This window comes from Schistocerca americana, chromosome 11 (genome assembly GCF_021461395.2).
Source record: "Schistocerca americana isolate TAMUIC-IGC-003095 chromosome 11, iqSchAmer2.1, whole genome shotgun sequence".
Classification (NCBI taxonomy): Eukaryota; Metazoa; Arthropoda; class Insecta; order Orthoptera; family Acrididae; genus Schistocerca; species Schistocerca americana.
Window position 1 is genome coordinate 125,522,543 of NC_060129.1, and position 24,266 is coordinate 125,546,808.

The 24,266-nt window shown below is 44.1% G+C and overlaps 1 protein-coding gene across 1 annotated transcript in view; it reads left to right on the forward strand.

The window, feature by feature from the left end:
- Nucleotides 1-1,188: 1,188 nt before the first annotated feature.
- Nucleotides 1,189-24,266, forward strand: part of LOC124554019 (poly [ADP-ribose] polymerase tankyrase-1-like) — a 32,123-nt gene continuing 9,045 nt past the window's right edge. Inside the window, exons 1-2 of the mRNA XM_047128047.1 lie at nt 1,189-1,242; nt 20,387-20,963. Of these exons, the coding sequence (XP_046984003.1) occupies nt 20,398-20,963 (566 nt within the window). The 5' untranslated portion in view covers nt 1,189-1,242; nt 20,387-20,397. The remainder of the gene's footprint in view (nt 1,243-20,386; nt 20,964-24,266) is intronic.

Below are 24,266 nucleotides of genomic sequence, written 5' to 3' on the forward strand. Positions count from 1 at the left end.
CACGCCTGTCGCGACACCACTGGAGGCGGGCTGCACGATGTTGGGGCGTGAGCGGAAGACGGCCTAACGGTGTGCGGGACCGTAGCCCAGCTTCATGGAGACGGTTGCGAATGGTCCTCGCCGATACCCCAGGAGCAACAGTGTCCCTAATTTGCTGGGAAGTGGCGGTGCGGTCCCCTACGGCACTGCGTAGGATCCTACGGTCTTGGCGTGCATCCGTGCGTTGCTGCGGTCCGGTCCCAGGTCGACGGGCACGTGCACCTTCCGCCGACCACTGGCGACAACATCGATGTACTGTGGAGACCTCACGCCCCACGTGTTGAGCAATTCGGCGGTACGTCCACCCGGCCTCCCGCATGCCCACTATACGCCCTCGCTCAAAGTCCGTCAACTGCACATACGGTTCACGTCCACGCTGTCGCGGCATGCTACCAGTGTTAAAGACTGCGATGGAGCTCCGTATGCCGCCCGCATCTCGTGGTCGTGCGGTAGCGTTCTCGCTTCCCACGCCCGGGTTCCCGGGTTCGATTCCCGGCGGGGTCAGGGATTTTCTCTACCTCGTGATGGCTGGGTGGTGTGTGCTGTCCTTAGGTTAGTTAGGTTTAAGTAGTTCTAAGTTCTAGGGGACTTATGACCACAGCAGTTGAGTCCCATAGTGCTCAGAGCCATTTGAGCTCCGTATGCCACGGCAAACTGGCTGACACTGACGGCGGCGGTGCACAAATGCTGCGCAGCTAGCGCCATTCGACGGCCAACACCGCGGTTCCTGGTGTGTCCGCTGTGCCGTGCGTGTGATCATTGCTTGTACAGCCCTCTCGCAGTGTCCGGAGCAAGTATGGTGGGTCTGACACACCGGTGTCAATGTGTTCTTTTTTCCATTTCCAGGAGTGTATATAGAGCTGGGGCGAGAACGCTTCCCTGAGGTAGGCCATTCCTTTGATTTCTCCACCTGCTCTTCAATATCCACGTGGGAGTGGATAAGAAGATTACACAAGCCTACTTGAGTGGCTTACTCGAGAGCTCCGGCTCGCACACTTGACGGAAAAAGATTCGAGGCGACGAGAGCGATAAGCTGACAGGCGCCGCCTGCTCGCGATCACGCGAGGTGACGTCACGCGGCCGCTGCGACCTCCTGCAGGTGCCTATAAGAGGGGCGGGGAGCCGCGCCGTGGCTGTCTGTACGCCGTGTGAGCCGCACGCGACTCAACTCACCACCTGACGGAACTCCGCCACGACTGCAAGGTGAGTAGGGGCGCTGCAAGGTCTGCTTCCTCTGCGTAAGCCGTCGCCACAGGGACCGTGCTGTCGAACGTAAACGTCGAGTGTGCTACGTTCAGCGTGCTGCTCAACGCTCAGGAACGATGCGACTTGTGCATGCGGTACGTGGGCCACAACGTGGTATACCAACACTGACTCCAAGGGAGGCCTCGGCGCTTGTTGGTGACGTCACGTCAGCTAGGCACGGCGAACGCCAGGTCTGTTGCAGGCAGAAACGCCTGGGCGTGCTTATCACTATAAATCTCTTATTTTTGGACAAAATGTTTGGTATTGTTTTGGATTCTGCAGTTTTATTTACATGAAAGATTTTCTTACTATGGTTGGTTGGTTGTTTCGGGGAAGGAGACCAGACAGCGAGGTCATTGGTCTCATCGGATTAGGGAAGGACGGGGAAGGAAGTCGGCCGTGCCCTTTGAAATGAACCATCCCGGCATTTGCCTGGAGCGATTTAGGGAAATCACGGAAAACCTAAATCAGGATGGCCGGACGCGGGATTGAACCGTCGTCCTCCCGAATGCGAGTCCAGTGTCTAACCACTGCGCCACCTCGCTCGGTCTTACTATGGTAAAGCTACAAATTAAGATCGTAGTTCTGTATTACTGAATCCTGTCGAAACAAACGTAGATCAATATGAGACGATGCTTTGCCCCATTGTAAGCTTCGGAAGTTTTACATTCAAGTAACTTTATTTACTTGATCCATTTTGCTACCGAAACTTACCCCAACCCCCTCACAATTAACTCGTTTCTTATATTTATTTATTTATTTTTGTTTGACATCGTCACTGCAAATGTGAACTAATTTACATGTGTAAATGTCCAACTGTTGCCAGTCATTAGACTACAGACGTTTTCAACGAAAGGAATTTTAAACAGGAAAAATATAGTAATTAAAACTTCCGGGCTAAGAGGCCGTGGTCCAATAGTAGAAATACTTCTCCCTGACGTTTCGTTGCCAGCTGCGGGCAACATCATCTGAGGTGAGTCTACGACTGGCTGCTAGGCAGTGGAGGTCCTTTTTATATAGAACGCGTAGAGGGCGCCACCACTCGTCACGTGTTGTCAACAGTAAAACTATCTCTGGCTGGCGTCATTACTCTCGATCGAAGGTAATCGATTGTCACATCTTTGGTACAGAGTCGATCGCCATATCTTATCTAGCTTCAAGCCTTCTTCTTTCCTGTTAAAATTATTGTGGTGTTTAAAAATCTCTACAGCCTCTCTATACATACGAGCATAATAATGCGATGTCTTAGCTAGCACGCTCGTCTCACTAAATCTTATTTCATGGTCACCCGTTTCAAAAACATGTTCCGCTACAGCCGATTTGTCCGTGTGTCCCAGTCGACAGGTTCCTTTTATGTTCAGTTAGGCGAGTATTGATACTTCTTTTTGTGGTTCCAATGTAAACCTTCCCACAACTACACGGAATCTTATAGACACCAGGAGTAGCTAGAGGGTGTCGTGCATCTTTCGCCGATCTTAAGCATTCACTAATCTTCTTGGTGGGTCTGAAGATTGTTTCAACTCTGAACTTGGACAGCACTTTCCCGATACGGTCCGTAATATTGTGGATGAATGGAAGAAAAACTTTCCCCACCGATGGTTGTTGTTGTTGCACGTTTCCGGACATTTTTCTCCTGGGAGGGAGTGCTCTATCTATCTCCTTGCCAGCGTACCCATTTTTCTGGAAAGCGGTTCGCAAGTGGTTTAGTTCCTCTTTCAAATAAGCTGGCTCACAGATTTCATTAGCCCTGTCCACCAATGTATTGATAATACCTCTCTTCTGCCTGGGATGATAGTTTGAATGCTTATGAAGATAACGATCGGTATGCGTATCTTTTCTGTAGACTTTGTGACCCAGAGTCCCATCTGCTCGTTTAATTACTGAGACGTCCAAAAAATTTATCTGTCCATTACTTTCTGTCTCCATAGTGAATTGTATTTTTGAATTGATGCTATTCAAATGCTTCAAAAAACGGTTCAGTTCTTCTTCACCGTGATTCCATATGACAAAAGTGTCGTCCACATACCAATACCACTTCAAAGGCCTTTTTCTGGCTGACTGCAGTGCTTGCTGTTCAAAAAATTCCATAAAAATATTAGCAACGGCTGGACTTAGAGGGCTACCCATCGCCACTCCATTAATTTGTTCATAGAACTCATTATTATACTGAAAATAAGTCGTGGAAAGGCAATGTCAAAACAAAGCTACTATATCAGTCGGAAATATGTCAGATATGCAAGCAAGAGCTTCGTTGACAGGAGCTTCAAAGTCCTGCTCAGACACACAGCCATAGGCCATTCTATGAAATGGCCTCACGGTAAGTGAGGTCTCCTTGTCAGGGTGATTTAAGTAGGCAAATAAAAAAGTATCTTATCGCTACTGCATTTCATAATATGTTGTTACTTGACGCTACTGCATTTGTAGAATACGTTGTTAGTTGGTGTACGCGCGTTAAAGCGCGTGACCTTGATTCGGACTTAGAAATTTTCAGCGTGCCGTACATTTACTTAACCCGTGTTGCAGAAAAACTCACTTCCGCTCTGTGTTATTCTTATGGAGATTAAAGCGCTGGTAGGCAATAATTGCAGAAAACTAACTTCCGGCTTTTAATGAGCGCTGATAAGGACGTCCGCCGCGCTTCCCCCTGCTTGGAGTCACTGTGCGCCCAGCAGGCGGAATTTTTTGAACTGCAAGCACTGCAGTCAGCCAGAAAAAGGCCTTTGAAGTGGTATCAGTATGTGGACGACACTTTTGTCATATGGAATCACGGCGAAGAAGAACTGAACCGTTTTTTGAAGCATTTGAATAGCATCAATTCAAAAATACAATTCACTATGGAGACAGAAAGTAATGGACAGATAAATTTTTTGGACGTCTCAGTAATTAAACGAGCAGATGGGACTCTGGGTCACAAAGTCTACAGAAAAGATACGCATACCGATCGTTATCTTCATAAGCATTCAAACCATCATCCCAGGCAGAAGAGAGGTATTATCAAGACATTGGTGGACAGGGCTAATAAAATCTGTGAGCCACCTTATTTGCAAGAGGAACTAAACCACTTGCGAACCGCTTTCCAGGAAAATGGGTACGCTGGCAAGGACATAGATAGAGCACTCCATCCCAGAAGAAAAATGTCCGGAAACGTGCAACAACAACAACCGTCGGTGGGGAAAGTTTTTCTTCCATTCATCCACAATGTTACGGACCGTATCGGGAAAGTGCTGGCCACGTTCAGAGTTGAAACAATCTTCAGACCCACCAAGAAGATTAGTGAATGCTTAAGATCGGCGAAAGATGTTCGACACCCTCTAGCTACTCCTGGTGTCTATAAGATTACGTGTAGTTGTGGGAAGGTTTACATTGGAACCACAAAAAGAAGTATCAATACTCGCCTAACTGAACATAAAAGGAACTGTCGACTGGGACACACGGACAAATCGGCTGTAGCGGAACATGTTTTTGAAACGGGTGACCATGAAATAAAATTTAGTGAGACGAGCGTGCTAGCTAAGACATCGCATTATTATGCACGTATGTATAGAGAGGCTGTAGAGATTTTTAAACACCACAATAATTTTAACAGGAAAGAAGAAGGCTTGAAGCTAGATAAGATATGGCGATCGACTCTGTACCAAAGATGTGACAATCGATTACCTTCGATCGAGAGTAATGACGCCAGCCAGAGATAGTTTTACTGTTGACAACACGTGACGAGTGGTGGCGCCCTCTACGCGTTCTATATAAAAAGGACCTCCACGGCCTAGCAGCCAGTCATAGACTCACCTCAGATGATGTTGCCCACAGCTGGCAACGAAACGTCAGGGAGAAGTATTTCTACTATTGGACCACGGCCTCTTAGCCCGGAAGTTTTAATTACTGAAGACGTCGGCTGTGAAAGCCTACACGCTATGAGGAAACAAAATAGCTTCATACATCGAAAATACTGCTGATGTTAAACTTTTTTAACACGCACGTTAGAAAAGATAAATATTCCCCTCTTGCAACTGAAAGGAGAAACTTTATAAGATAAAAAAAAAAAATTATTTGATAAAACAAGTATCTCTCTTTTGCCTCTTCTTCTGTCCCCCCACTTCTTCCCCCAACGCGTAAAATCGCAAGAGATTTCATTAACATTCAGTGCTCCTCACCCCATAATCAACCAAGATACGTAAAGAAGAGCACCAATATGTTCACAGTGTCTTGTAAAAGCAACTCAGTACAAACGTAACTTCCTCAGATTTACAAATAAGGTAAAGAAGCACGAATTCTGTTGTTGCTGGACCATGAAGTTGTTTTTGTATGTCAGTCCTTAAAACAGGTGGAAATTTAAGTTCAGGAGGGCACTATTTGTTAAGAAATGTAATGAATTGCACAATTAATTGATTGCAGAAATCTCTCAGAACAATGTGTGTTGGTCAACTACCGCCAATAGTTTCACATTTTCCTGTGTCAGAGAGGGAGACACCGCCATTATGAGTATGCCTGCAACAGACCGGGCGTTCGCCGTGCCTAGCTGATGTGACGTCACGAACAAGCGCCGAGGCCTTCCTTTGAGTCGGTGTTGGCTATACGCAATCACAACGCACTCCAGCAGCAGTTGAGGAATGTTTCTAGTTCGTAAATCACACTGTTTGCTCAACGGGCGGGCGTAAAATTCCCACGTTAGCTCTATTAAAACGCACATTTCCTCCATCGTCCACCAGAAGGAAAGTACCATGTCCAATCAATAAGGATACAAGCTTCTAAAAGTTCCATTACAAACAGTGCGATACAAATTTACAATACTTCTCCAAGTAAGATAAACATTATTTCATCATTCCCACATTTTAGTAAAATCCCAGTGTCAGTCTTACTTGATCACTGTTCCTACCCAGTGGCAGAATCTTTGCAACATGTGAATTAGGAAGCTTAAAAGAAAAAGGAGCAAAATATCTTTATACAAGTAGCGCAAGCTGTCCTATAGATTAAGCCAATCGAACAAAGTCACCCCTCAAAAAAAGGTGAACTTACATTTACGTAACATCAAATATTATTGTATATGCTTATATTAAACTAATAATAAAGTAACAGAACCTAATAAAAACGCGAATGGAAAAAAAATTTGGCAGGCTCAAGACGCGAACCACTGCCTCACCATAAAACTCTTCAGAGCTCAGTGACTCCACTCATTATGGTAAACCTACATCACAACAACATGTTATGATATGTCTTGCTGAAAACCTTAGATATGTTAGTAATTGAAATTTAATTATAACAAATTGCGCCAAAAACAATACATTTTGGGTGGATCTTCAGTGTGTCGCTGCCTTCAAATAGCCTACTCTCATAATACGCAAGTTACAGTAATTCTTTTGCCACGAATATGATGTTTCTCATTATTTTATAGGAACGAATCACACAGTTAACAACGGGTTTTCCAGTGATTTTCAATTTGCTGATGCTCATAAACGGCATATATACATATAGGCTTGAAATGAATGCCAATATGGCGCCTCACAACTCTGTACTGAAGGGAGACGGCGTGCGTGTGACGTAGGTGGCGTTGTGCCGTCTCATTGGTCAAGGCTCAGACGCACGCTGAGAATATCTGACATCTTACAAGGGAACCTCCCCATCGCACCCCCTCAGATTTAGTTATAAGTTGGCACAGTGGATAGGGCTTGAAAATCTGAACACAGATCAATCGAGAAAGCAGGAAGAAGTTGTGTGGAACTATGAAAAAAATAAGTCCATCTGCAAGAGAGGCAACATCAAGGGCAGTGAGAGTTGCGAAGCGCCGCGGTCCCGTGGTTAGCGTGAGGAACTGAGAAACGAGAGGTCCTTGGTTCAAGTCTTTCCTTGAGGGAGAAGTTTATTTTCTTTATTTTCGCAAAGTTGTGATCTGTCCGTTCGTTCATTGACGTCTCTGTTCACTGTAATAAGTTTAGTGTCTGTGTTTTGCGACTGCACCGCAAAACCGTGGGATTAGTAGACGAAAGGACGTGCCTCTCCAATGGGAACCGAAAACATTTGATCGAAAGGTCATAGATCAACCGATTCCTCCACAGGAAAACACGTCTGATATATTCTATACGACACTGGTGACGGCATGTGTGTCACATGACAGGAATATGTTGTCGACCCTCCTAACTTGTACACTCGGCGAATGGGTAAAAAGATTTTTCTACCTTGCCCGATTTAGATTTTCTTGTGGATGTGATCATCACTCCCAAAAAAGGGATGAAAATATGAGTTTGTCACGGACGGACGGACAAATAATAATTGTCTGAAAATAAAAAATTAAACTTTTCACTAGAGGGAAAACTTGAACCTAAATCCTCTCGTTCCACAGCTGCTCGCGCTAACCACGGGACCACGGCGCTCCTGAGCTCACAGTACCCTTGATGTTGCCTATCTTGCACATGGACTACTCAGTTTGTATATTTTGCTTATTTTTTTTTCATAGTTACACACAACTTCATCCTGTTTTCTCGATTGAATAGTATTTCAAGGCCTATCCACTGCGCCAACTTATAACTAAATCTGAGGGGGTTGCGATGGGGAGGTTCCCTTGTTAGATACTGCTCTGCACGTCCGGAAAGACTCCCGAACGTGCTATTCCACGCTATGACGTTAGAAACTCGGCACGCTCAACGCTCAACGTTCTGATGCACGGTCCGTGTGCCGACGGCTTTAGTCTCCCAGTTTCTCCGGGTAATGGGCGGGCGCTGCTTTGCACTGTTTCCCGGTAATTCCTCTCCCAACTTCAGGCTCACAAGGGGAAGGCCTCAGACACGGTCAACCGATTCGGCTCAGATCTGGCAGGTCGCTTGTGTACAACCTAAAATAGCAATTGAGATATGGAAAGATATAAGCGAGAAGAATAACATCCGCAAGGTTTCCTCGAGATTCGAACCCAGCTTCTCCGCTTCCCAGCCATTTACTTTGACTGTCGCGTTGCGATGTGGGCAGGGGTCACTGTACAAGGCCTGGCCACTATGTCTCCATCGCCATACAGGAACATATGGAAGGGGTAAATGGCCATAGGAGAATATTCATTTATATTGACAAAAAATAAATCCACCGTGTCTTTGAAAGAAAGAAAAATAAACACAAAGCTACACTTCTGTAACACGCACATACAGCGTCGATACTCCATGGACGCTGCTGCCGCTTTTTCATGGCATGTTTTCTTGTAATGTCGTGTAGCTTCTTATCTGTTCATCTCCTTGTGCGTACGTATCAAATTAATCCCCTGCGGCCGGCCGTTGTGGCCGAGCGGTTCTAGGCGCTTCAGTCTGGAACCGCCCGACCGCTAGGGTCACAGGCTCGAATCCTACCTCGGGCATGGATGTGTGTGATGTCCTTAGGTTAGTTAGGTTTAAGTAGTTCTAAGTTCTAGGGGACTTATGACCTCAGAAGTTAAGTCCCATAGTGCTTAGAGTCATTTGAACCATTTTATCTCCTGAGATAAATAATCGAACTAAGGCGCGGATCGTGGACGATGCTCCGCAAGAAGTTCGAAAAGTATTGACCGCACTTAGGGTTCTTCACAATAGCGCAATGACGATCGTTTAAATAGTTCCAAAAACCCACGAGTTCTGTGACACCACGTCCAAATAAACAATGAATCACGTGACCTCTGATCCACGTGACGGCATTGTGTTTCGTCCTCGGGTAATAAACAGCGTCCGGGTAGAGGCGAGGGCGGGATTCGACGTAAGAGGGCGAAATGCGTAAAAAAAAAAAAAAAAAAAAAAAAGCAAAAATTTTAGCAACAAAATACCATATCTCTTCCGCCGTCCAACAACGGAGCCGGACTACTTGCGTTGCTGCTCTCGGCGAAGAGCGTTTACCATGCGGGTGCACAAGCGGGAGCTGTAAAAGTTTCTTTCTTCGATTTCTGGGAAAGTATGCATTTGTGGTCCCTACACCTCACGATGAGAAATACTCTAGTTACAATTGTCTTCCTATCCCGCCAATTTTGGGTCAGTTGCTGGACGTAGCCTTTAGGGGTGGTTTTCTCAAAAACGTGAGGGCGTTGAGCCAAAATACACTACCGGCCATTAAAATTGCTACACCACGGAGATGACGTGCTACAGACGCGAAATTTAACCGACAGGAAGAAGATGCTCTGATATGCAAATGATAAGCTTTTCAGAGCTTTCACACAAGGTTGGCGCCGGTGGCGACACCTACAACGTGCTGACATGGGGAAAGTTTCCAATCGATTTCTCACACACAGTCAGCAGCTGACCGGCGTTGCCTGGTGAAACGTTGTTGTGATGCCTCGTGTAAGGAGGAGAAATGTGTACCATCACGTTTCCGACTTTGATAAAGGTCGGATTGTAGCCTATCGCGATTGCGGTTTATCGTATCGCGACATTGCTGCTCGCGTTAGTCGAGATCCAATGACTGTTAGCAGAATATGGAAGCGGTGGGTTCAGGAGGGTAATACAGAACGCCGTGCTGGATCCCAAAGACCTTGTGTCACTAGCAGTCGAGATGACAGGCATCTTATCCACACAGATGTAACGGATCGTGCAGCCACGTCTCGATCCCTGAGTCAACAGATGGGGACGTTTGCAAAACAACAACCATCTGCAAGAACAGTTCGACGACGTTTGCAGCAGCACGGTCTATCAGCTCGGAGACCGTGGCTGCGGTTACCCTTGACGCTGCATCACAGACAGGAGCGCCTGCTATGGTGTACTCGACGACGAACCTGGGTGCACGAATGGCAAAACGTCATTTTTTCGGATGTATCCAGATTTTGTTTACAGCATCATGATGGTCGCATCCGTGTTTGGCGACATCGCAGTGAACGCACATTGGAAGCGTGTATTCGTCGTCACCATACTGGCGTACCACTCGGCGTGACGGTATGGGGTGCCACTGGTTACACGTCTCGGTCACCTCTTGTTCGCATTGACGCCACTTTGAACAGTGGACGTTGCATTTCAGATATGTTACGACCCGTGGCTCCACCCTTCATTCGATCCCTGCGAAACCCTACATTTCACCAGGATAATGCACGATCGCACGTTGCAGGTCCTTTACGGGCCTTTCTTGATACAGAAAATGTCCGACTGCTGCAAATGGTTCAAATGGCTCTGAGCACTATAGGACTTAACTGATGTGGTCATCAGTCCCCTAGAACTTAGAACCACTTAAACCTAACTAACTTAAGGAGACCACACACATCCATGCCCGAGGCAGGATTAGAACCTGCGACCGTAGCGGTCGCGCGGTTCCAGACTGTAGCGCCTAGAACCGCTCGGCCACTTCGGCGGACTCGACTGCTGCCCCGGCCAGCACATTCTCCAGATCTCTCACGAATTGAAAACGTCTGGTCAATGTTGGCCGAACAACTGGCTTGTCACAATTCGCCAGTCACTACTCTTGATGAACTGTGGTATCGTGTTGAAGCTGCATGGGCAGCTGTACCTGTACACACCGTCGAAGCTCTGTTTGACTCAATGCCCAGGCGTATCAAGGCCGTTATTACGGCCAGAGGTGGTTGTTCCGGGTACTGACTGCTCAGGTTCTATGCACCCAAATTGCGTGAAAATGTAATCACATGTCATTTCTAGTATAATGTATTTGTCCGATGAATACCCATTTATCATCTGCATTTCTTCTTGGTCTGGCAATTTTAATGGCCAGTAGGGTATCTTAGAGTCCTTGGTTTTGGATTGTACATAAGCGACCTGCCTAATTTGAGCCGAATCGGTTGGCTATGCCTGAGGCCTTCGCCTTGACAGTCAAGTCTATAGTTGGCGTGGCCGATCCCAAGTGTCCAGCTTTTGCCCAAAGCGTTGGGGGAGTTCATTCATTTGTTCTGTCGGCGATGGCAGAACCGACGCGCATGCCGTGCAATCTTTCTCGGACGATTTTACCGAAACTATTCAGTAAAAAAATTTCAGTTTTGCTTCACTTGTATCTTTATACGTCAGCTCCATTATGATGTGCCTATCGTTTCGTTGACGATCATAGTTATTGTGATATTTGCGTACAAGTAAGACACTGCTCGGATTTCTAAAGTTTGCTACGATAAACAGGAGTCGCTATGATTTTCCGTCTGGTGCATGTTACATAATATGTTGCTGAAATTTAGCTAACATATTGAATTTTTCTTTAGACTTGGGTGTAAGTCTGTATCTGTCACCCATGTCGAGAAAATTGGTTTCCGACCGCATTGCGCCAGAGATAAAGCCAGACATCCACAACATTCTTCGTGTATCATAAACGGTTTGAGATATTGGAATGAGATTTTGGCGAGTGATAGCACAGAAACAGTATTTTGCTGTATGGTTATTATGCAATACTTCTTTATGTACCTTGTTATTCGTGGCCGAGCAGTTGTAGACGTTTCAGTCTGGAACCGTGCTACTGCTTTCGCAGGTTCGAATTCTACCTCGGGCATGGCTGTGTGTGATGTCCTTAGGTTAAGTTAGGTTTAAGTAATTCTATGTGTTGTGTTGGCAGAAGAGCCAACACCGCGTTACTAGAGGAGGCCGAAAGGCACGCGTTTTAGCTCACGCAGGCTGGCGTGAGGAGGGAAGGGCTATACTGACGTGAGTTCTGGAACATGACAAGGAATTAGAATTCAGAAAGCGGACGTAATTAGTTTGATACTTAACTTTAATCCATTAATGATGAACGTCGCTCTCGACGGTACATGATTCACAATATTATCTGTTCAGAAGACATATAGTAACTGAATATGGCGCCTTGCTAGGTTGTAGCAAAGGACGTAGCTGAAGGCTATGCTAAACTGTCGTCTCGGCAAATGAGAGCGTATGCAGACAGTGAACCATGGCTAGCAAAGTCGGCTGTCCAAGTGGAGCGAGTGCTAGGGAGTCTCTCTAGACTAGACCTGCCGTGTGGTGGCGCTCGGTCTGCAATCACTGATAGTGGCGACACGCGGGTCCGACGTATACTAACGGACCGCGGCCGATTTAAAGGCTACCACCTAGCAAGTGTGGTGTCTGGCGGTGACACCACACTAGGTTCTAGGGGACGGATGACCAGTGCTCGGAGTCATTTTAGCCTTGTTATTCCACTAACTACAGACTGTTCCGATGAAAGGACGTAATTGGTGAAACGGGAAATCCTACTGGTTTTGGAACAACGTACGTGAAGTCATTACACGTTTATTTTATACCAAGGATGTGCGTTTTCATAAGATGCTGACCTTGCTTTTCCTTAGTTCCTCACCTAATAACGCTCGCAGCGCCCGCTGCCGTCTACTCTGCAGTCATTGTACAGGGCCCATTTCGCAGCGCCGCTGCATCGAGATAGCAGTCAAAGCAAGCTAGGTCGGTGATATCGCCGCTGGGGTAGCGGTTATCGTCCGCGCTTTACTGTCCCTGTCACTCGTACATGTCGATAAGATGGATATCGCACTAGATCAGTCGGGAACCGCTCTATCGAATGGCCACGTAAAATTCCGTTTCAAAAATTATTTTGCTCGTAACGGGAAACAAACCGACGCTCTGCGTTGACACTGGGTGACGCATGAAAGACGTGATGACGTGATGAGCAGCACTTCTTTGGTATAGCTCCAGCTACACAATACGAAATAGCTATTGGAAAACGACTTTCACCGATATTAATGTAGGGCTGGGGCCCATGAATGTACATATTTGGAAACATTCTAAAACGAAAGCATATGTGTTTTTTAACACAAACTTATGTTTTTTTTAAATGGACCTCCTATATTTTTTCTTCAGCAATCCATAGTATGACAAAGCACATACAAAATGGCGTTGATTGCATCGCAATATTCCCAATGCATCCCGAGACATTGAGACGCGAAGTTGACGCTTGAAACACCCGACATGCGCTGCTAGCGCACGTCCTGAGGCTCAGGCGTGAACCCCATGCTGCCCGTAATCGCGATGTGATTGACATGCGTAATCACACCTCCATACTTATCAAGAGGGACGCTTACTATATACACTATATATATATATATGAGGTGTTACATTTTAAACATAATGTTTAGAAAAAACTCAAATTTTATAGTCATTATCTCAATTTTTACCATAGTTTTTAATAGATTCGGAAAACTCTAGAGTTTAGCATTAAGGATTAAACAATAGTATATACTGATCTACAATTTTAATTTGATAGTATCTAACTCAGCTGAAGGACAAGCAGGTTCTCTATGACGCTCAGACATATCCCTGAAGCATTATCAGGTGTTGTCCTGTTTTAATATTTCAGACGCGTTGTACATGAGCTGCAGCCTGAGTATGCCTGCTACCCTAAGGTAACGTTTTCCTGGAATGCATCTCAGCCTTAAGCAGGAGATGACTGATCTTCTGTGTAAACCAACTCCTCAATGGTTACATGCAAGACTAATGGTTAAAAGCAGAATAAATCAGATTCCGTTCATAAAATATCTTTGTCTCCTTAAATAACTGGAGAAATCAACAGAATAACGCGTTGAATAAAATCCTGCTATAGTTACTTACGACCTCTTTAGTACTGTGGTACATCTTCATTTCGAATTATTTCCTGGTCAAGTAACATTGCAGTGTTCTACGAAATCAGAAGAAGTGAGGTCTCCGTCCCTTCTGAGGCTTCCTATGCAAACGAAATGTGCTGAAACCGAAAGGAAATTCTTTAAAACGGTATTATTACAGATTTGTGTCTATTCTCCTGTCGCATTAAGTTGACATGGCAACGATATTGTTGCGTTGAAGCTGACCCAGATATCTCTGTGCCTCATACAAGTATCGAAGGTGAACTGTGAACAACCACTTACCTGCATTGTTGAATTATGATTACGAAACCCGGTTGACATAATTGGCCTGTCTGAACATCACGACACACTCTTATAGACGTGTGATGTGTTGCAGGACTCAGGTTAGCATCTCACTTTTGTAGGACATAAATGGAGAAAAGACGGAATTGCCACACTCATCAGTAATTCTCGTATCAAAAAGTTTGCTTAGAAAAGCATGTCGAAGCATATGCGGCCGATGTTGAATTTCGTAATAAATCCTTCATAATACACCGGCGGAACAAAAATCCCACTACCAAGAAGGAGTTTTGCGGGATAAACTAAAGTTGGTAGGCGTGTTTCTACATCTAAAAGATGATGTCTATTGAAATTTGGCGCCAGTCGCATGGGAGTGGCTCTAGTGGCGCCACGATGAGAATGGAAGTCTAGTTGGCTTTAAATATGCGCTGTAACGATCGTGTGAGTTAGTTATCTTTGAGATTGGAGGTGGTGAGTTGATTTTAATCAGGAATGCACGTAAGGCAATATTGACCTTACGACTTATCTTAGAAGGAATATTCAGGAAAGGAAAACCTACATTTCTAGCATTTGTGGACTTAGAGAAAGCTTTTGACAATGTTGACTGGAATACTCTCTTTCAAATTCTAAAGGTGGCAGGGGTAAAATACAGGGAGCGAAAGGTTATTTGCAATTTGTACAGAAACCAGATGGCGGATATAAGAGTCAAGGGGCATGAAAGGGAAGCAGTGGTTGGGAAGGGAGTGAGACAGGGTTTTAGCCTCTCCCCGATGTTATTCAATCTCTATATTGAGCAAGCAGTAAAGGAAACAAAAGAAAAATTCGGAGTAGGTATTAAAGTCCATGGAGAAGAAATAAAAACGTTGAGGTTCGCCGATGACATTGTAATTCTGTCAGAGATAGGAAAGGACTTGGAAGAGCAGTTGAACGGAATGGACAGTGTCTTGAAAGGAGGATATAAGATGAACATCAAGAAAAGCAAAACGAGGATAATGGAATGTAGTCGAATTAAGTCGGATGATGCTGAGGGAATTAGATTAGGAAATTAGACACTTAAAGTAGTAAAGGAGTTTTGCTATTTGGGGAGCAAAATAACTGATGATGGTCGAAGTAGAGAGTATATAAAATGTAGACTGGCAATGGCAGGGAAAGCGTTCCTGAAGAAGAGAAATTTGTTAACATCAAGTATAGATTTAAGTGTCAGGAAGTCGTTTCTGAAAGTATTTGTATGGAGTGTAGCCATGTATCGAAGTGAAACATGGATAAATAGTTTGGACAAGAAGAGAATAGAAGCTTTCGAAATGTGGTGCTACAGAAGAATGCTGAAGATTGGATGGGTAGACCACATAACTAAGGAGGGGGTATTGAATAGAATTGGGGAGAAGAGGAGTATGTGGCACAACATGACCAGAAGAAAGGATCGGTTGGTAGGACATGTTCTGAGGCATCAAGAGATCACCAGTTAAGTAGTGGAGGACAATGTGGAGGGTAAAAATCGTAGAGGGAGACCAAGAGATGAATACACTAAGCAGATTCAGAAGGATGTAGGTTGCAGTAGGTACTGGGAGATGAAGAAGCTTGCACAGGATAGAGTAGCATGGAGAGCTGCATCAAACCAGTCTCAGGACTGAAGACAACAACAACAAGAACACATGCCTTTAAGGCGACAAAGTCGCCATTATCAACAGCACACTGAGTTTGAACGATGTCGTGTAGTGGTGCTACGAGAAGCTGGATGTTCCTTTCGTGATACTGCAAAAAAACTTGGCAGGAATGTAGTGACTGTACGTGAGTGTTGGCAGCAGTGGTCGCGGGAAGCTACGGTCACAAGAAGACCGGACTCCAGACTGCCACGTGACACTACCGAGAGGGAAGGCAGGCTCGTCCGGTGTATGGATGTGGCGCATCGTACTCCATCTGCAGCAGCGACCTGTGCAGTAGTTGGAACCACAGTGACACAACTGTTACAAATCGGTTACTTCAACGACAATCTCCGAGGCAGATTCCCTAAAGCGGTATTCCACTGACCCCAAACCACCAGCGTTCGTAGCATCAAACGTATCAAACGAGAGCGCACTGGAAGGCAGGGTGGAGGTCAGAGGCGTTTTCTGATGAAAGATGGTTCTACCTCGGTCCCGTTGATGGCTATGTGTGGTCAGAAGGAGGTCAGGTGAGCGACCCAACGACCCTGTGCCTGCAGCCTAGATACACTGTACTGGAGGGCGATTTGGTATGACAGTAGGAGCACCCTCGCGGTCACCCCATGAACTCTCACCGCAAATTTGTACGCGAGATTCGAGCTGTTCAGCTGTCACTAATGAACAGCATTTCAGGGTATGTTTTCCAACAGGATAACGCTCGCCCATGTATCCCTGTTGTGGCCCTACATGCTCTACAGATGGTCGACATGTTGCATTGGCCTACTCGATCACCATATCTGTCTCCAATCGATCTCGTCCTGTGGAACATCATTGTACTAGAACTTAAGCATCATCCACCACCAGCATTAGCCATCCTTGTATTAACCAACCAAGTGCAACAGGCATGGAACTCTATCCCAAACTCACATCCGGCACCTGTACGACACAATGCATGTCCGTTTGCACACTTACATTCAACATTCTGGCAGTTACACTGGTTGTTATGAAATAGGATATCACATTTGTATTGACTTCTATCACACTTACATGAACCAGTAATTATGTAACGTTAACCACGTTGCCTAGCCAAACGTACCCCAAAAATTTCATTACTCTACATTACTTGTTTCTTGGTGCAGGAATTTTTTTCTGTCATTGTAGTAAATGTAGTAATTTAGTAATTGTAGTAAATGTATACCAAGCACCTACAGATAACTTTAGTCTGTTTATAGTGGGTGTACCATAATTAATGGTGTAACCGCATATAGTTGAAAGTACATGATATTAGATGCAAGCAATCCAGCAGACAAAGGCTCTAAAATGCATACCAGAAGAGCTATGTGCATTTCTTCTTCGACACTGTGAAACAGAGCTCTTCTTCTGCAAGCTCTTTGTTTTCCATATTATGGGTGGAGACAGTATGGACCAAAACAGGCTGTAAAATGAGTATAGCTATGTGCACTTGTTCAGTAGAAGAGATGTCGACATAAAAGTTTTCTGGGTATGGTACCGCATCATAGTCTATAAAACTACTGCATTTATACAATATGACGTGGTACAATTTTTTTTCCAGAAAACTTTTATGTCGACTGACTCTGGCCATGGAAGCCTACGCAATATATTAGAAGAGATGTATTTCACTATAGCGAAGATGGCCAGGTGTTTATAGTTCTTATAGTACACACTTTAGAACCTATGTTTACTCAACATTTTTATCTTGTTTTGGTCCTTACTACCATCTCCAAAATATGGAAAGCAAAGAGCTTCAATATAAGAGACTTGTTTCACAGTATCGAAGATGTTCTTCTGATAGACGTTTTAGAGCCCACGTTTACCAGACTTGTTTGCATCTAGTGTTGTGTACTCTCAACTGTGGGCATTTACACCATTTGTTATGATACAAGCCACAAATCACCTTGAAGGTGTTTTGCCCTATTTAACGACAAAAAGAAATAGTGACAATTGATGATTTTGGCATACATGTTCTCAAAAATTTCTCCAGTAAAAATTCATTACAGTCAGTAACATTAGCATTAAGCTTAATTCCTACTGCAAATTTCCCAACTAGCGTAGCTAATTGCTTGAAAACAGCCAGTGATAATATCTTTGTACAAATAGCTAATGAAGAAATTATGTTACAAACCGTTAATATCTTTGTACAAAGAGCTAATGAAGAAAATTATGTTACAACTGTTAGTCAATGACCTCATACACCAGATCATGCAATTTCTTTTGTTAAATGTTAATAATAAGAAGGATATGAAACTTACTAAATCAGAGCTCAAGAGTGTAGCCAGCAAGCCACAAATTGATCATTTTGGCAAACTGCTCACAGATATGAACTGTAGTTGTGTATACAGGCTCACAGCATTAATGGAAAATACAAACAACGATTAATAATATACTTACCGTTTTTGAGAGCTGCTTTTGCCAAAACTAACCCAGATTAGACCAGAGTCTACAAATACACTGTGGATTACTCAAGGAATAAAGGTATCTTGGAAGACAAATAGGAATCTGTATCTGTCACTCAGACACAAGTCTGGTTTTGATACTGTAGCTTATAGCAAAATGCACTGCAAAATATTAAAAGTGGTGCTGTGGGTGTCAAAGCAAATGCATAACAAGAACCAGAGAATCACATCAGGCAAAATGAACAGAATATGGAATTTAGCAACAGGAGAGACAGGTAGAGAATTTGAGATGAAGAGGGACAGATAGTATTAAAAGTAAATGATACACTGGTAACAGATGTGTGCAATGTTGCAAAATTTGTATCAAGCGTTTCATAACTGTTACTGAAAAGTTGGTGATGCTGCCATGAAACATCTTGGACCATTCATTACAAATAACTTCGCCAACATATAATTCCTGTAGAAGTGATGTCAACCAATAAATATTCAAAATCAAAAAGGTCAGGTGGTTTTCATAAAATAGCAGCAAAGTTAATTAAAGAGCGTGCTTCTGAGTTTGGTAACATATTAAGTTATCTGTGTAGCCAGTCATTTATCAGTGGAACATTGCCTGAATTGTTGAAAGATGGTGAAGTTAAACCATTGTTTAATAAAGGAGATAAAGAAATACTGTTATGTTTATGTCCATTTTCACTTTTCCCATTGATCCAAATTTTAGAAAAGGTAGTATACAATCAGCTTCTTAACCATCTGACAACAAATAATATATTTTCATGTCACAGTTTGAATTTCTATAAATGGTTTCGATATTGGGAAGGCTGTTTATACACGCAGAAAGGATTTACGATTTTCATTATACAATAAATTACAAACTACTAATATATTTTGCAATCTCTTAAAAGCATTTGACTGTGTAAATTAAATGTATTATTGTTTTTATTTTATTTGATAATGTGCTTACATACCACACAGCAAATAAATAACTCCTTTTGAGTAAATTAGGATATTATGATGTAAGAGTAAATGCTGCAAATTGTTCACAATATTCTTTATGTCTGAAAAGACACAAAGGGTTTCATATACGGAAGGGACATGTATTAACGTTTCAGGCTTCATTCATCTGTGTACCAATGATAAGTAAAATCCCACAAGGTTCCATCTTAGGGCTCATAATTTTTCTTGTGTACATCAGTGACCTTTCGTCAATGACATTATGAGATGCCAAGTTAGTTTTGTATTCAGGTGTTATAAACATTGTAATAAATAGCACAAAAACTATTCAGTTCAGAGTTTATAAAGGTTCCCCACGAGCATATGCCTAAAATATGACATGGAGCAGATAGAAGAAGTTGACGGTGTTAAATTCTTTGGATTTCAGCAAGACAATAAGTTCAGCTAGGTGGAGCATATCACAGAATTGCTGATGTGCCTAAACAAATCTCTGTATGCATTGGAAATGTTGTAAGACATAATGGATATAAAAATGATAAATCTAGCATACTATGCACACTTTCATTCCATAATGTCATATAGGATTATTATTCAACATAATTCATCCAGTCAGCCTAACTTTCTGTGAGTTCAAAAACGTGTAATGAGAATTATTTGAGACATGAATTCAAGAAATTCTGCAGGAGACCTGTTTACAGAATTAGGTATACTAACTACTGCTTATCCATACATTTATTTCGTGGTGAAATTTCTCATTAAAAATATATCTCTTTTTCAATGGACAGTTCAGTTCATGGAATCAGTACTGGAAATAAGAATAAACTTCACAAAATTTTAATGTTAAAACTTGAGTCCAGAAAGGTGTCCATTATTCAGGAACACACATTTTCAATAAATTGCTAGCAGTCATGAAGCGTTTAACTACAAATGGAGTTCAGTTTATGAAGAGCGTGAAGAATTTATTGACGGGCAATTCCTTCCACTTCAGTAATGAATTTTGTTAGCAGAAACGACTGATGTGTAGATATACTGATAATATCAAACAATGTATCATGTACAATTCAGTCCAGTAATGTAGTCGTTGTTGATAAGTGTAGTAAATATTTTTCTCTGTCTAAAATTTTTCACCTGGAATCCATGGAAGATAATTTAGCATATCTATTTCTCTTTGTAAATGTTTATAGTGTATTCTTGTTTCCTGACATATTCTACATGTGGGGGGATCTACTCACTACAGATACATAATCTACGTCTGGGGGGATCTACTCACTACAGATATATTAGAACGACAACATATCGATTCTAATCTAGACAAAAGGCTGCTAAGTGATGCTATGTTTCAGAATCATCCACAATGGAAACAGTTAAGAAGGTTGAGGAGACGATGGCCACAGACCTGGGAGCCCTTCTGGACGCTGGGGACGGCGCCATCGTGATGCTGGTGGCAGGTGACACACGGCTGGCGGCGCACCGGGCAGTCCTGGTGGACAGGAGCCCTGTGTTCACTGCCATGTTCCAGCACGACACGCTGGAGGCCAGCAGCGGAGAGGTGGCCATCGCGGACGTGGAGGGCCCGGTGCTGCGCCAGCTGGTCTCATACCTGTACACCCTGCAGGCGCCCCAGCTGCCCAGCATAGCCCCCCAGCTGCTTGCTGCAGCAGATAAGTACGCCTTGTCGGGGCTTAAGGCAGAGTGTGAGAAACAGGTGGCCGCACAGCTGGCTTTGGAAACCGCAGCGGCCACAGCGGTTCTCGCGGTGAGGCACTCTTGTGGCAGCCTCAGGCAGGCTGCAATCACCTTCATCAAGGCACACACCCACCAGGTGATGGCCACCCAGGGATGGGCAGATGCGATGCTTCGTCAGCCTAAAGATTTGATTGAAGTGAGCCGGCTGCTCTCTGATCCACCGGCAGAAACCAGGTAGCTGAAGGCAAACCACTCACCTTTGTTTCTCGTGTATGTGTGTATTTCCAAGCCTACAATGCTTGTCACTGAGTTTCCTTAGATGTGTCTCTGCTGTAAAATACACCATTACAGACATTCGTTTTCTGGTAGCTCATGGTTCTTTAACTGCCTCCTCATAACAGGTTCATTGAACCTCTAAATTTAACTGTGTTTATTAGCAGATAAACAGGGTGTACATAAAGTCCGGGAACACTTTCAATTATTATTTATTGCACAAGAACTAAACATTGTACAGATGTCCTACGTATTGTATTTTGAAGAGAAACTCCGAAGGTTTTTTTTACAAACTTTTGATATACGAACCATGAGTGACCCGGCAGACATCAATACGGTAATCGAATTCTTGCCATAGCCGTCCCAGCATGGCATCGTCGACTGTGGCAGTCGCTTCCCGTATTCTCTCCTGGAGCTCTGCTACATCACATGGTAGAGGCGGTACGTACACCAGATCTGTAGTGTGGCCCCACAGAAAAAAGTCACACGGAGTGAGATCTGGTGATTGGGGAGGCCATTTCATGAAACAGCTATCCCCTGCGAACAAAAGGCTTGTCTTCGTTGTTGTCATTGAGCTTCTGCACCTGCTCCAGTTTGAATGGTTTCATAGACAGCTGCTGTCGCAGGACTTTCCACACTGGCATTGGAGACGAAATGAGTTCACAGAATGCACGACACACCGATATCTTTGTACTCATTACTAATGGCCGGCCGCTGTGGCCGAGCGGTTGTAGGCGCTACAGTCTGGAACCGCGCGACCGCTACGGTCGCAGGTTCGAATCCTGCCTCGGGCATGGATGTTTGTGATGTCCTTAGGTTAGTTAGGTTTAAGTAGTTCTAAGTTCTAGGGGACTGATGACCTCAGAAGTTAAGTGCCATAGTGCTCAGAGCCATTTTTGAACCTTACGAATGAATGTCTCTCGCACACGGTGCACATTCACTTCACTCACATTGGGATGTCCGCTTCTCTCTGCCGCACACAAGCAAGCCATCGTAACGAATTTGCTGTGCCAGTGGTAAATAGCCTTCCTTGTTGGTGGCTTCTTACTGAACTTGGTTCTAAACATCTGTTGAACAGCTGTAGCACACTTGCTTTTGTCGAACTCCAACACACCGAAAGTTCGCTCCACCCCTGAACTCGCCATGTTTGCGTCTAGCGCTATCAGCAAATTACAAAACTACGCTGTGGCGGATACAGAAAAAAAACTTTCAGGTTTTTTTTGTTTCAAAATGACATATGTATGATATCTGTACAGTGTTTGGTTCTTGTGCAATAAATAATTGAAGTTTCCAGAATGACATTTTCACGCTGCAGTGGAGTGTGAGCTGATATGAAACTTCCTGGCGGATTAAAACTGTGTGCCGGACCAAGACTCGAACTCGGAACCTTTGCCTTTCGCGGGCAACTGCTCTGAGCTACCCAACCACGACTCACGCCCCGTCCTCACAGCTTTACTTCCGCCAGTACCTCGTCTCCTACCTTCCAAACTTTACAGAAGCTCTACTGCGAACCTTGCAGAATTAGCACTCCTGAAAGAAAGTTTACTGCGGAAACATGGCTTAGCCACAGCGTGGCTTTCAGGAGTGCTAGTTCTGCAAGGTTCGCAGGAGAGCTTCTGTAAAGTTTGGAAGGTAGGAGACGAGGTACTGGCGGAAGTAAAGCTGTGAGGACGGGGCGTGAGTCGTGCTTGGGTAGCTCAGGTGGTAGAGCACTTGCCCATGAAAGGCTAAGGTCCCGAGTTCGATTCTCGGTCCGGCACACAGTTTTAATCTGCCAGGAAGTTTAATATCAGCGCACACTCCGCTGCAGAGTGAAAATCTCATTCTGGAAACATCCCCCAGGCTGTGGCTAAGCCATGTCTCTGCAATATCCTTTCTTTCAGGAGTGCTAGTTCTGCAAGGTTCACAGGAGAGCTTCTGTAAAGTTTGGAAGGTAGGGGACGAGATACTGGCGGAAGTAAAGCTGTGAGGACGGGGCGTGAGTCGTGCTTGGGTAGCTTAGCTGGTAGAGCACTTGCCCGCGAAAGGCAAAGGTCCCGAGTTCGAATCTTGGTCCGGCACACAGTTTTAATCTGCCAGGAAGTTTCAATAATTGAAGTATTCCCGGACTTTATATACACCGTGTATTACCCAGAAGTCGAGTAAGAGTTAAGTTTAACATAGCATCATGAACCATTTTGACCTTTAGGTAATCCAACCTTATTTGCAGTCATTAATTGTGTTAAGCAAACGCTAGTTATTTAATTGTCTGGACAAATGCTCCATTGACTGTGTGACTACAGCTTGGGGTGTAGTAAATTTCATTCTCCTGCTGAAAAAAATTAAAAAAATTAGAGACGACTGTACAAAACTTTTTGAACGCCCTTTGTACTCAAGGAACACACAAGCACACTACAAGCAAACATAACAACAACGCACCCAGCAACTATGCAGGTTTGACTAACAATCTGTCCTGCGAAAACCGCACATCAGTAGCATTTTCAATTTCCGAATTATCTGCGGGGTAGGTTCGCCCTGTATATGCAATATCCCAATAACCTGCCCAACACAAGTTTTTGTTATTTTGGAAATTACTTACAAAGCACATCAAACGAAAGAGTGATTGCTTTTCCAGTCAGAGCTTGTATTTCGATGTGCAGAGAGAAAAGTGAAAGCAGCATTTGTGCTCCAATGGGTGGCTGCCTACTCCTCACACAGACACTCTGTGACCACCTCATGGTACCACAAACCACTCCTCATGGCAGCTGTGGTTGATCGTACACTATGCTGAGTCTACCCTTCTCGGTTTCTTCCCCTTTCTGTTCAGCCATAATCCAGAGCACACACAGTATGTGGGTGCATTCCACAGAAAAGGGCTGTAGTTGTCAACACACTTTCGTGCACCCTGGGTCAACAGGTGTCAGATCCCTATCCGGTTCTCCTGGTTGCTCATGGCTCTACTACCAGGCCTCAGCCGATGATCTTCTCTACCCCATCTGTTGTTGCTGCCGTTCCATCTCAACTTGGACACTGAAGAATCGTTTACATCTAGATTTTCCTTTATTCCACACCATCTTACAGTTATATATGCCACCTACAAGTCTGCTAACCAGGAACACTCATACATGTTTCAGTTAGATTTTAATATTATGCAATACATTATGTCCTATTTGACCTACTGGAAACCTTGGCGTGGAGGTGACATTGCTAGTACTTCCTCAATTACGTCTAATCAACTTATAGCCTGCACGGTAGTCGTCTGATCTCTATTGTACAGTGTAGATT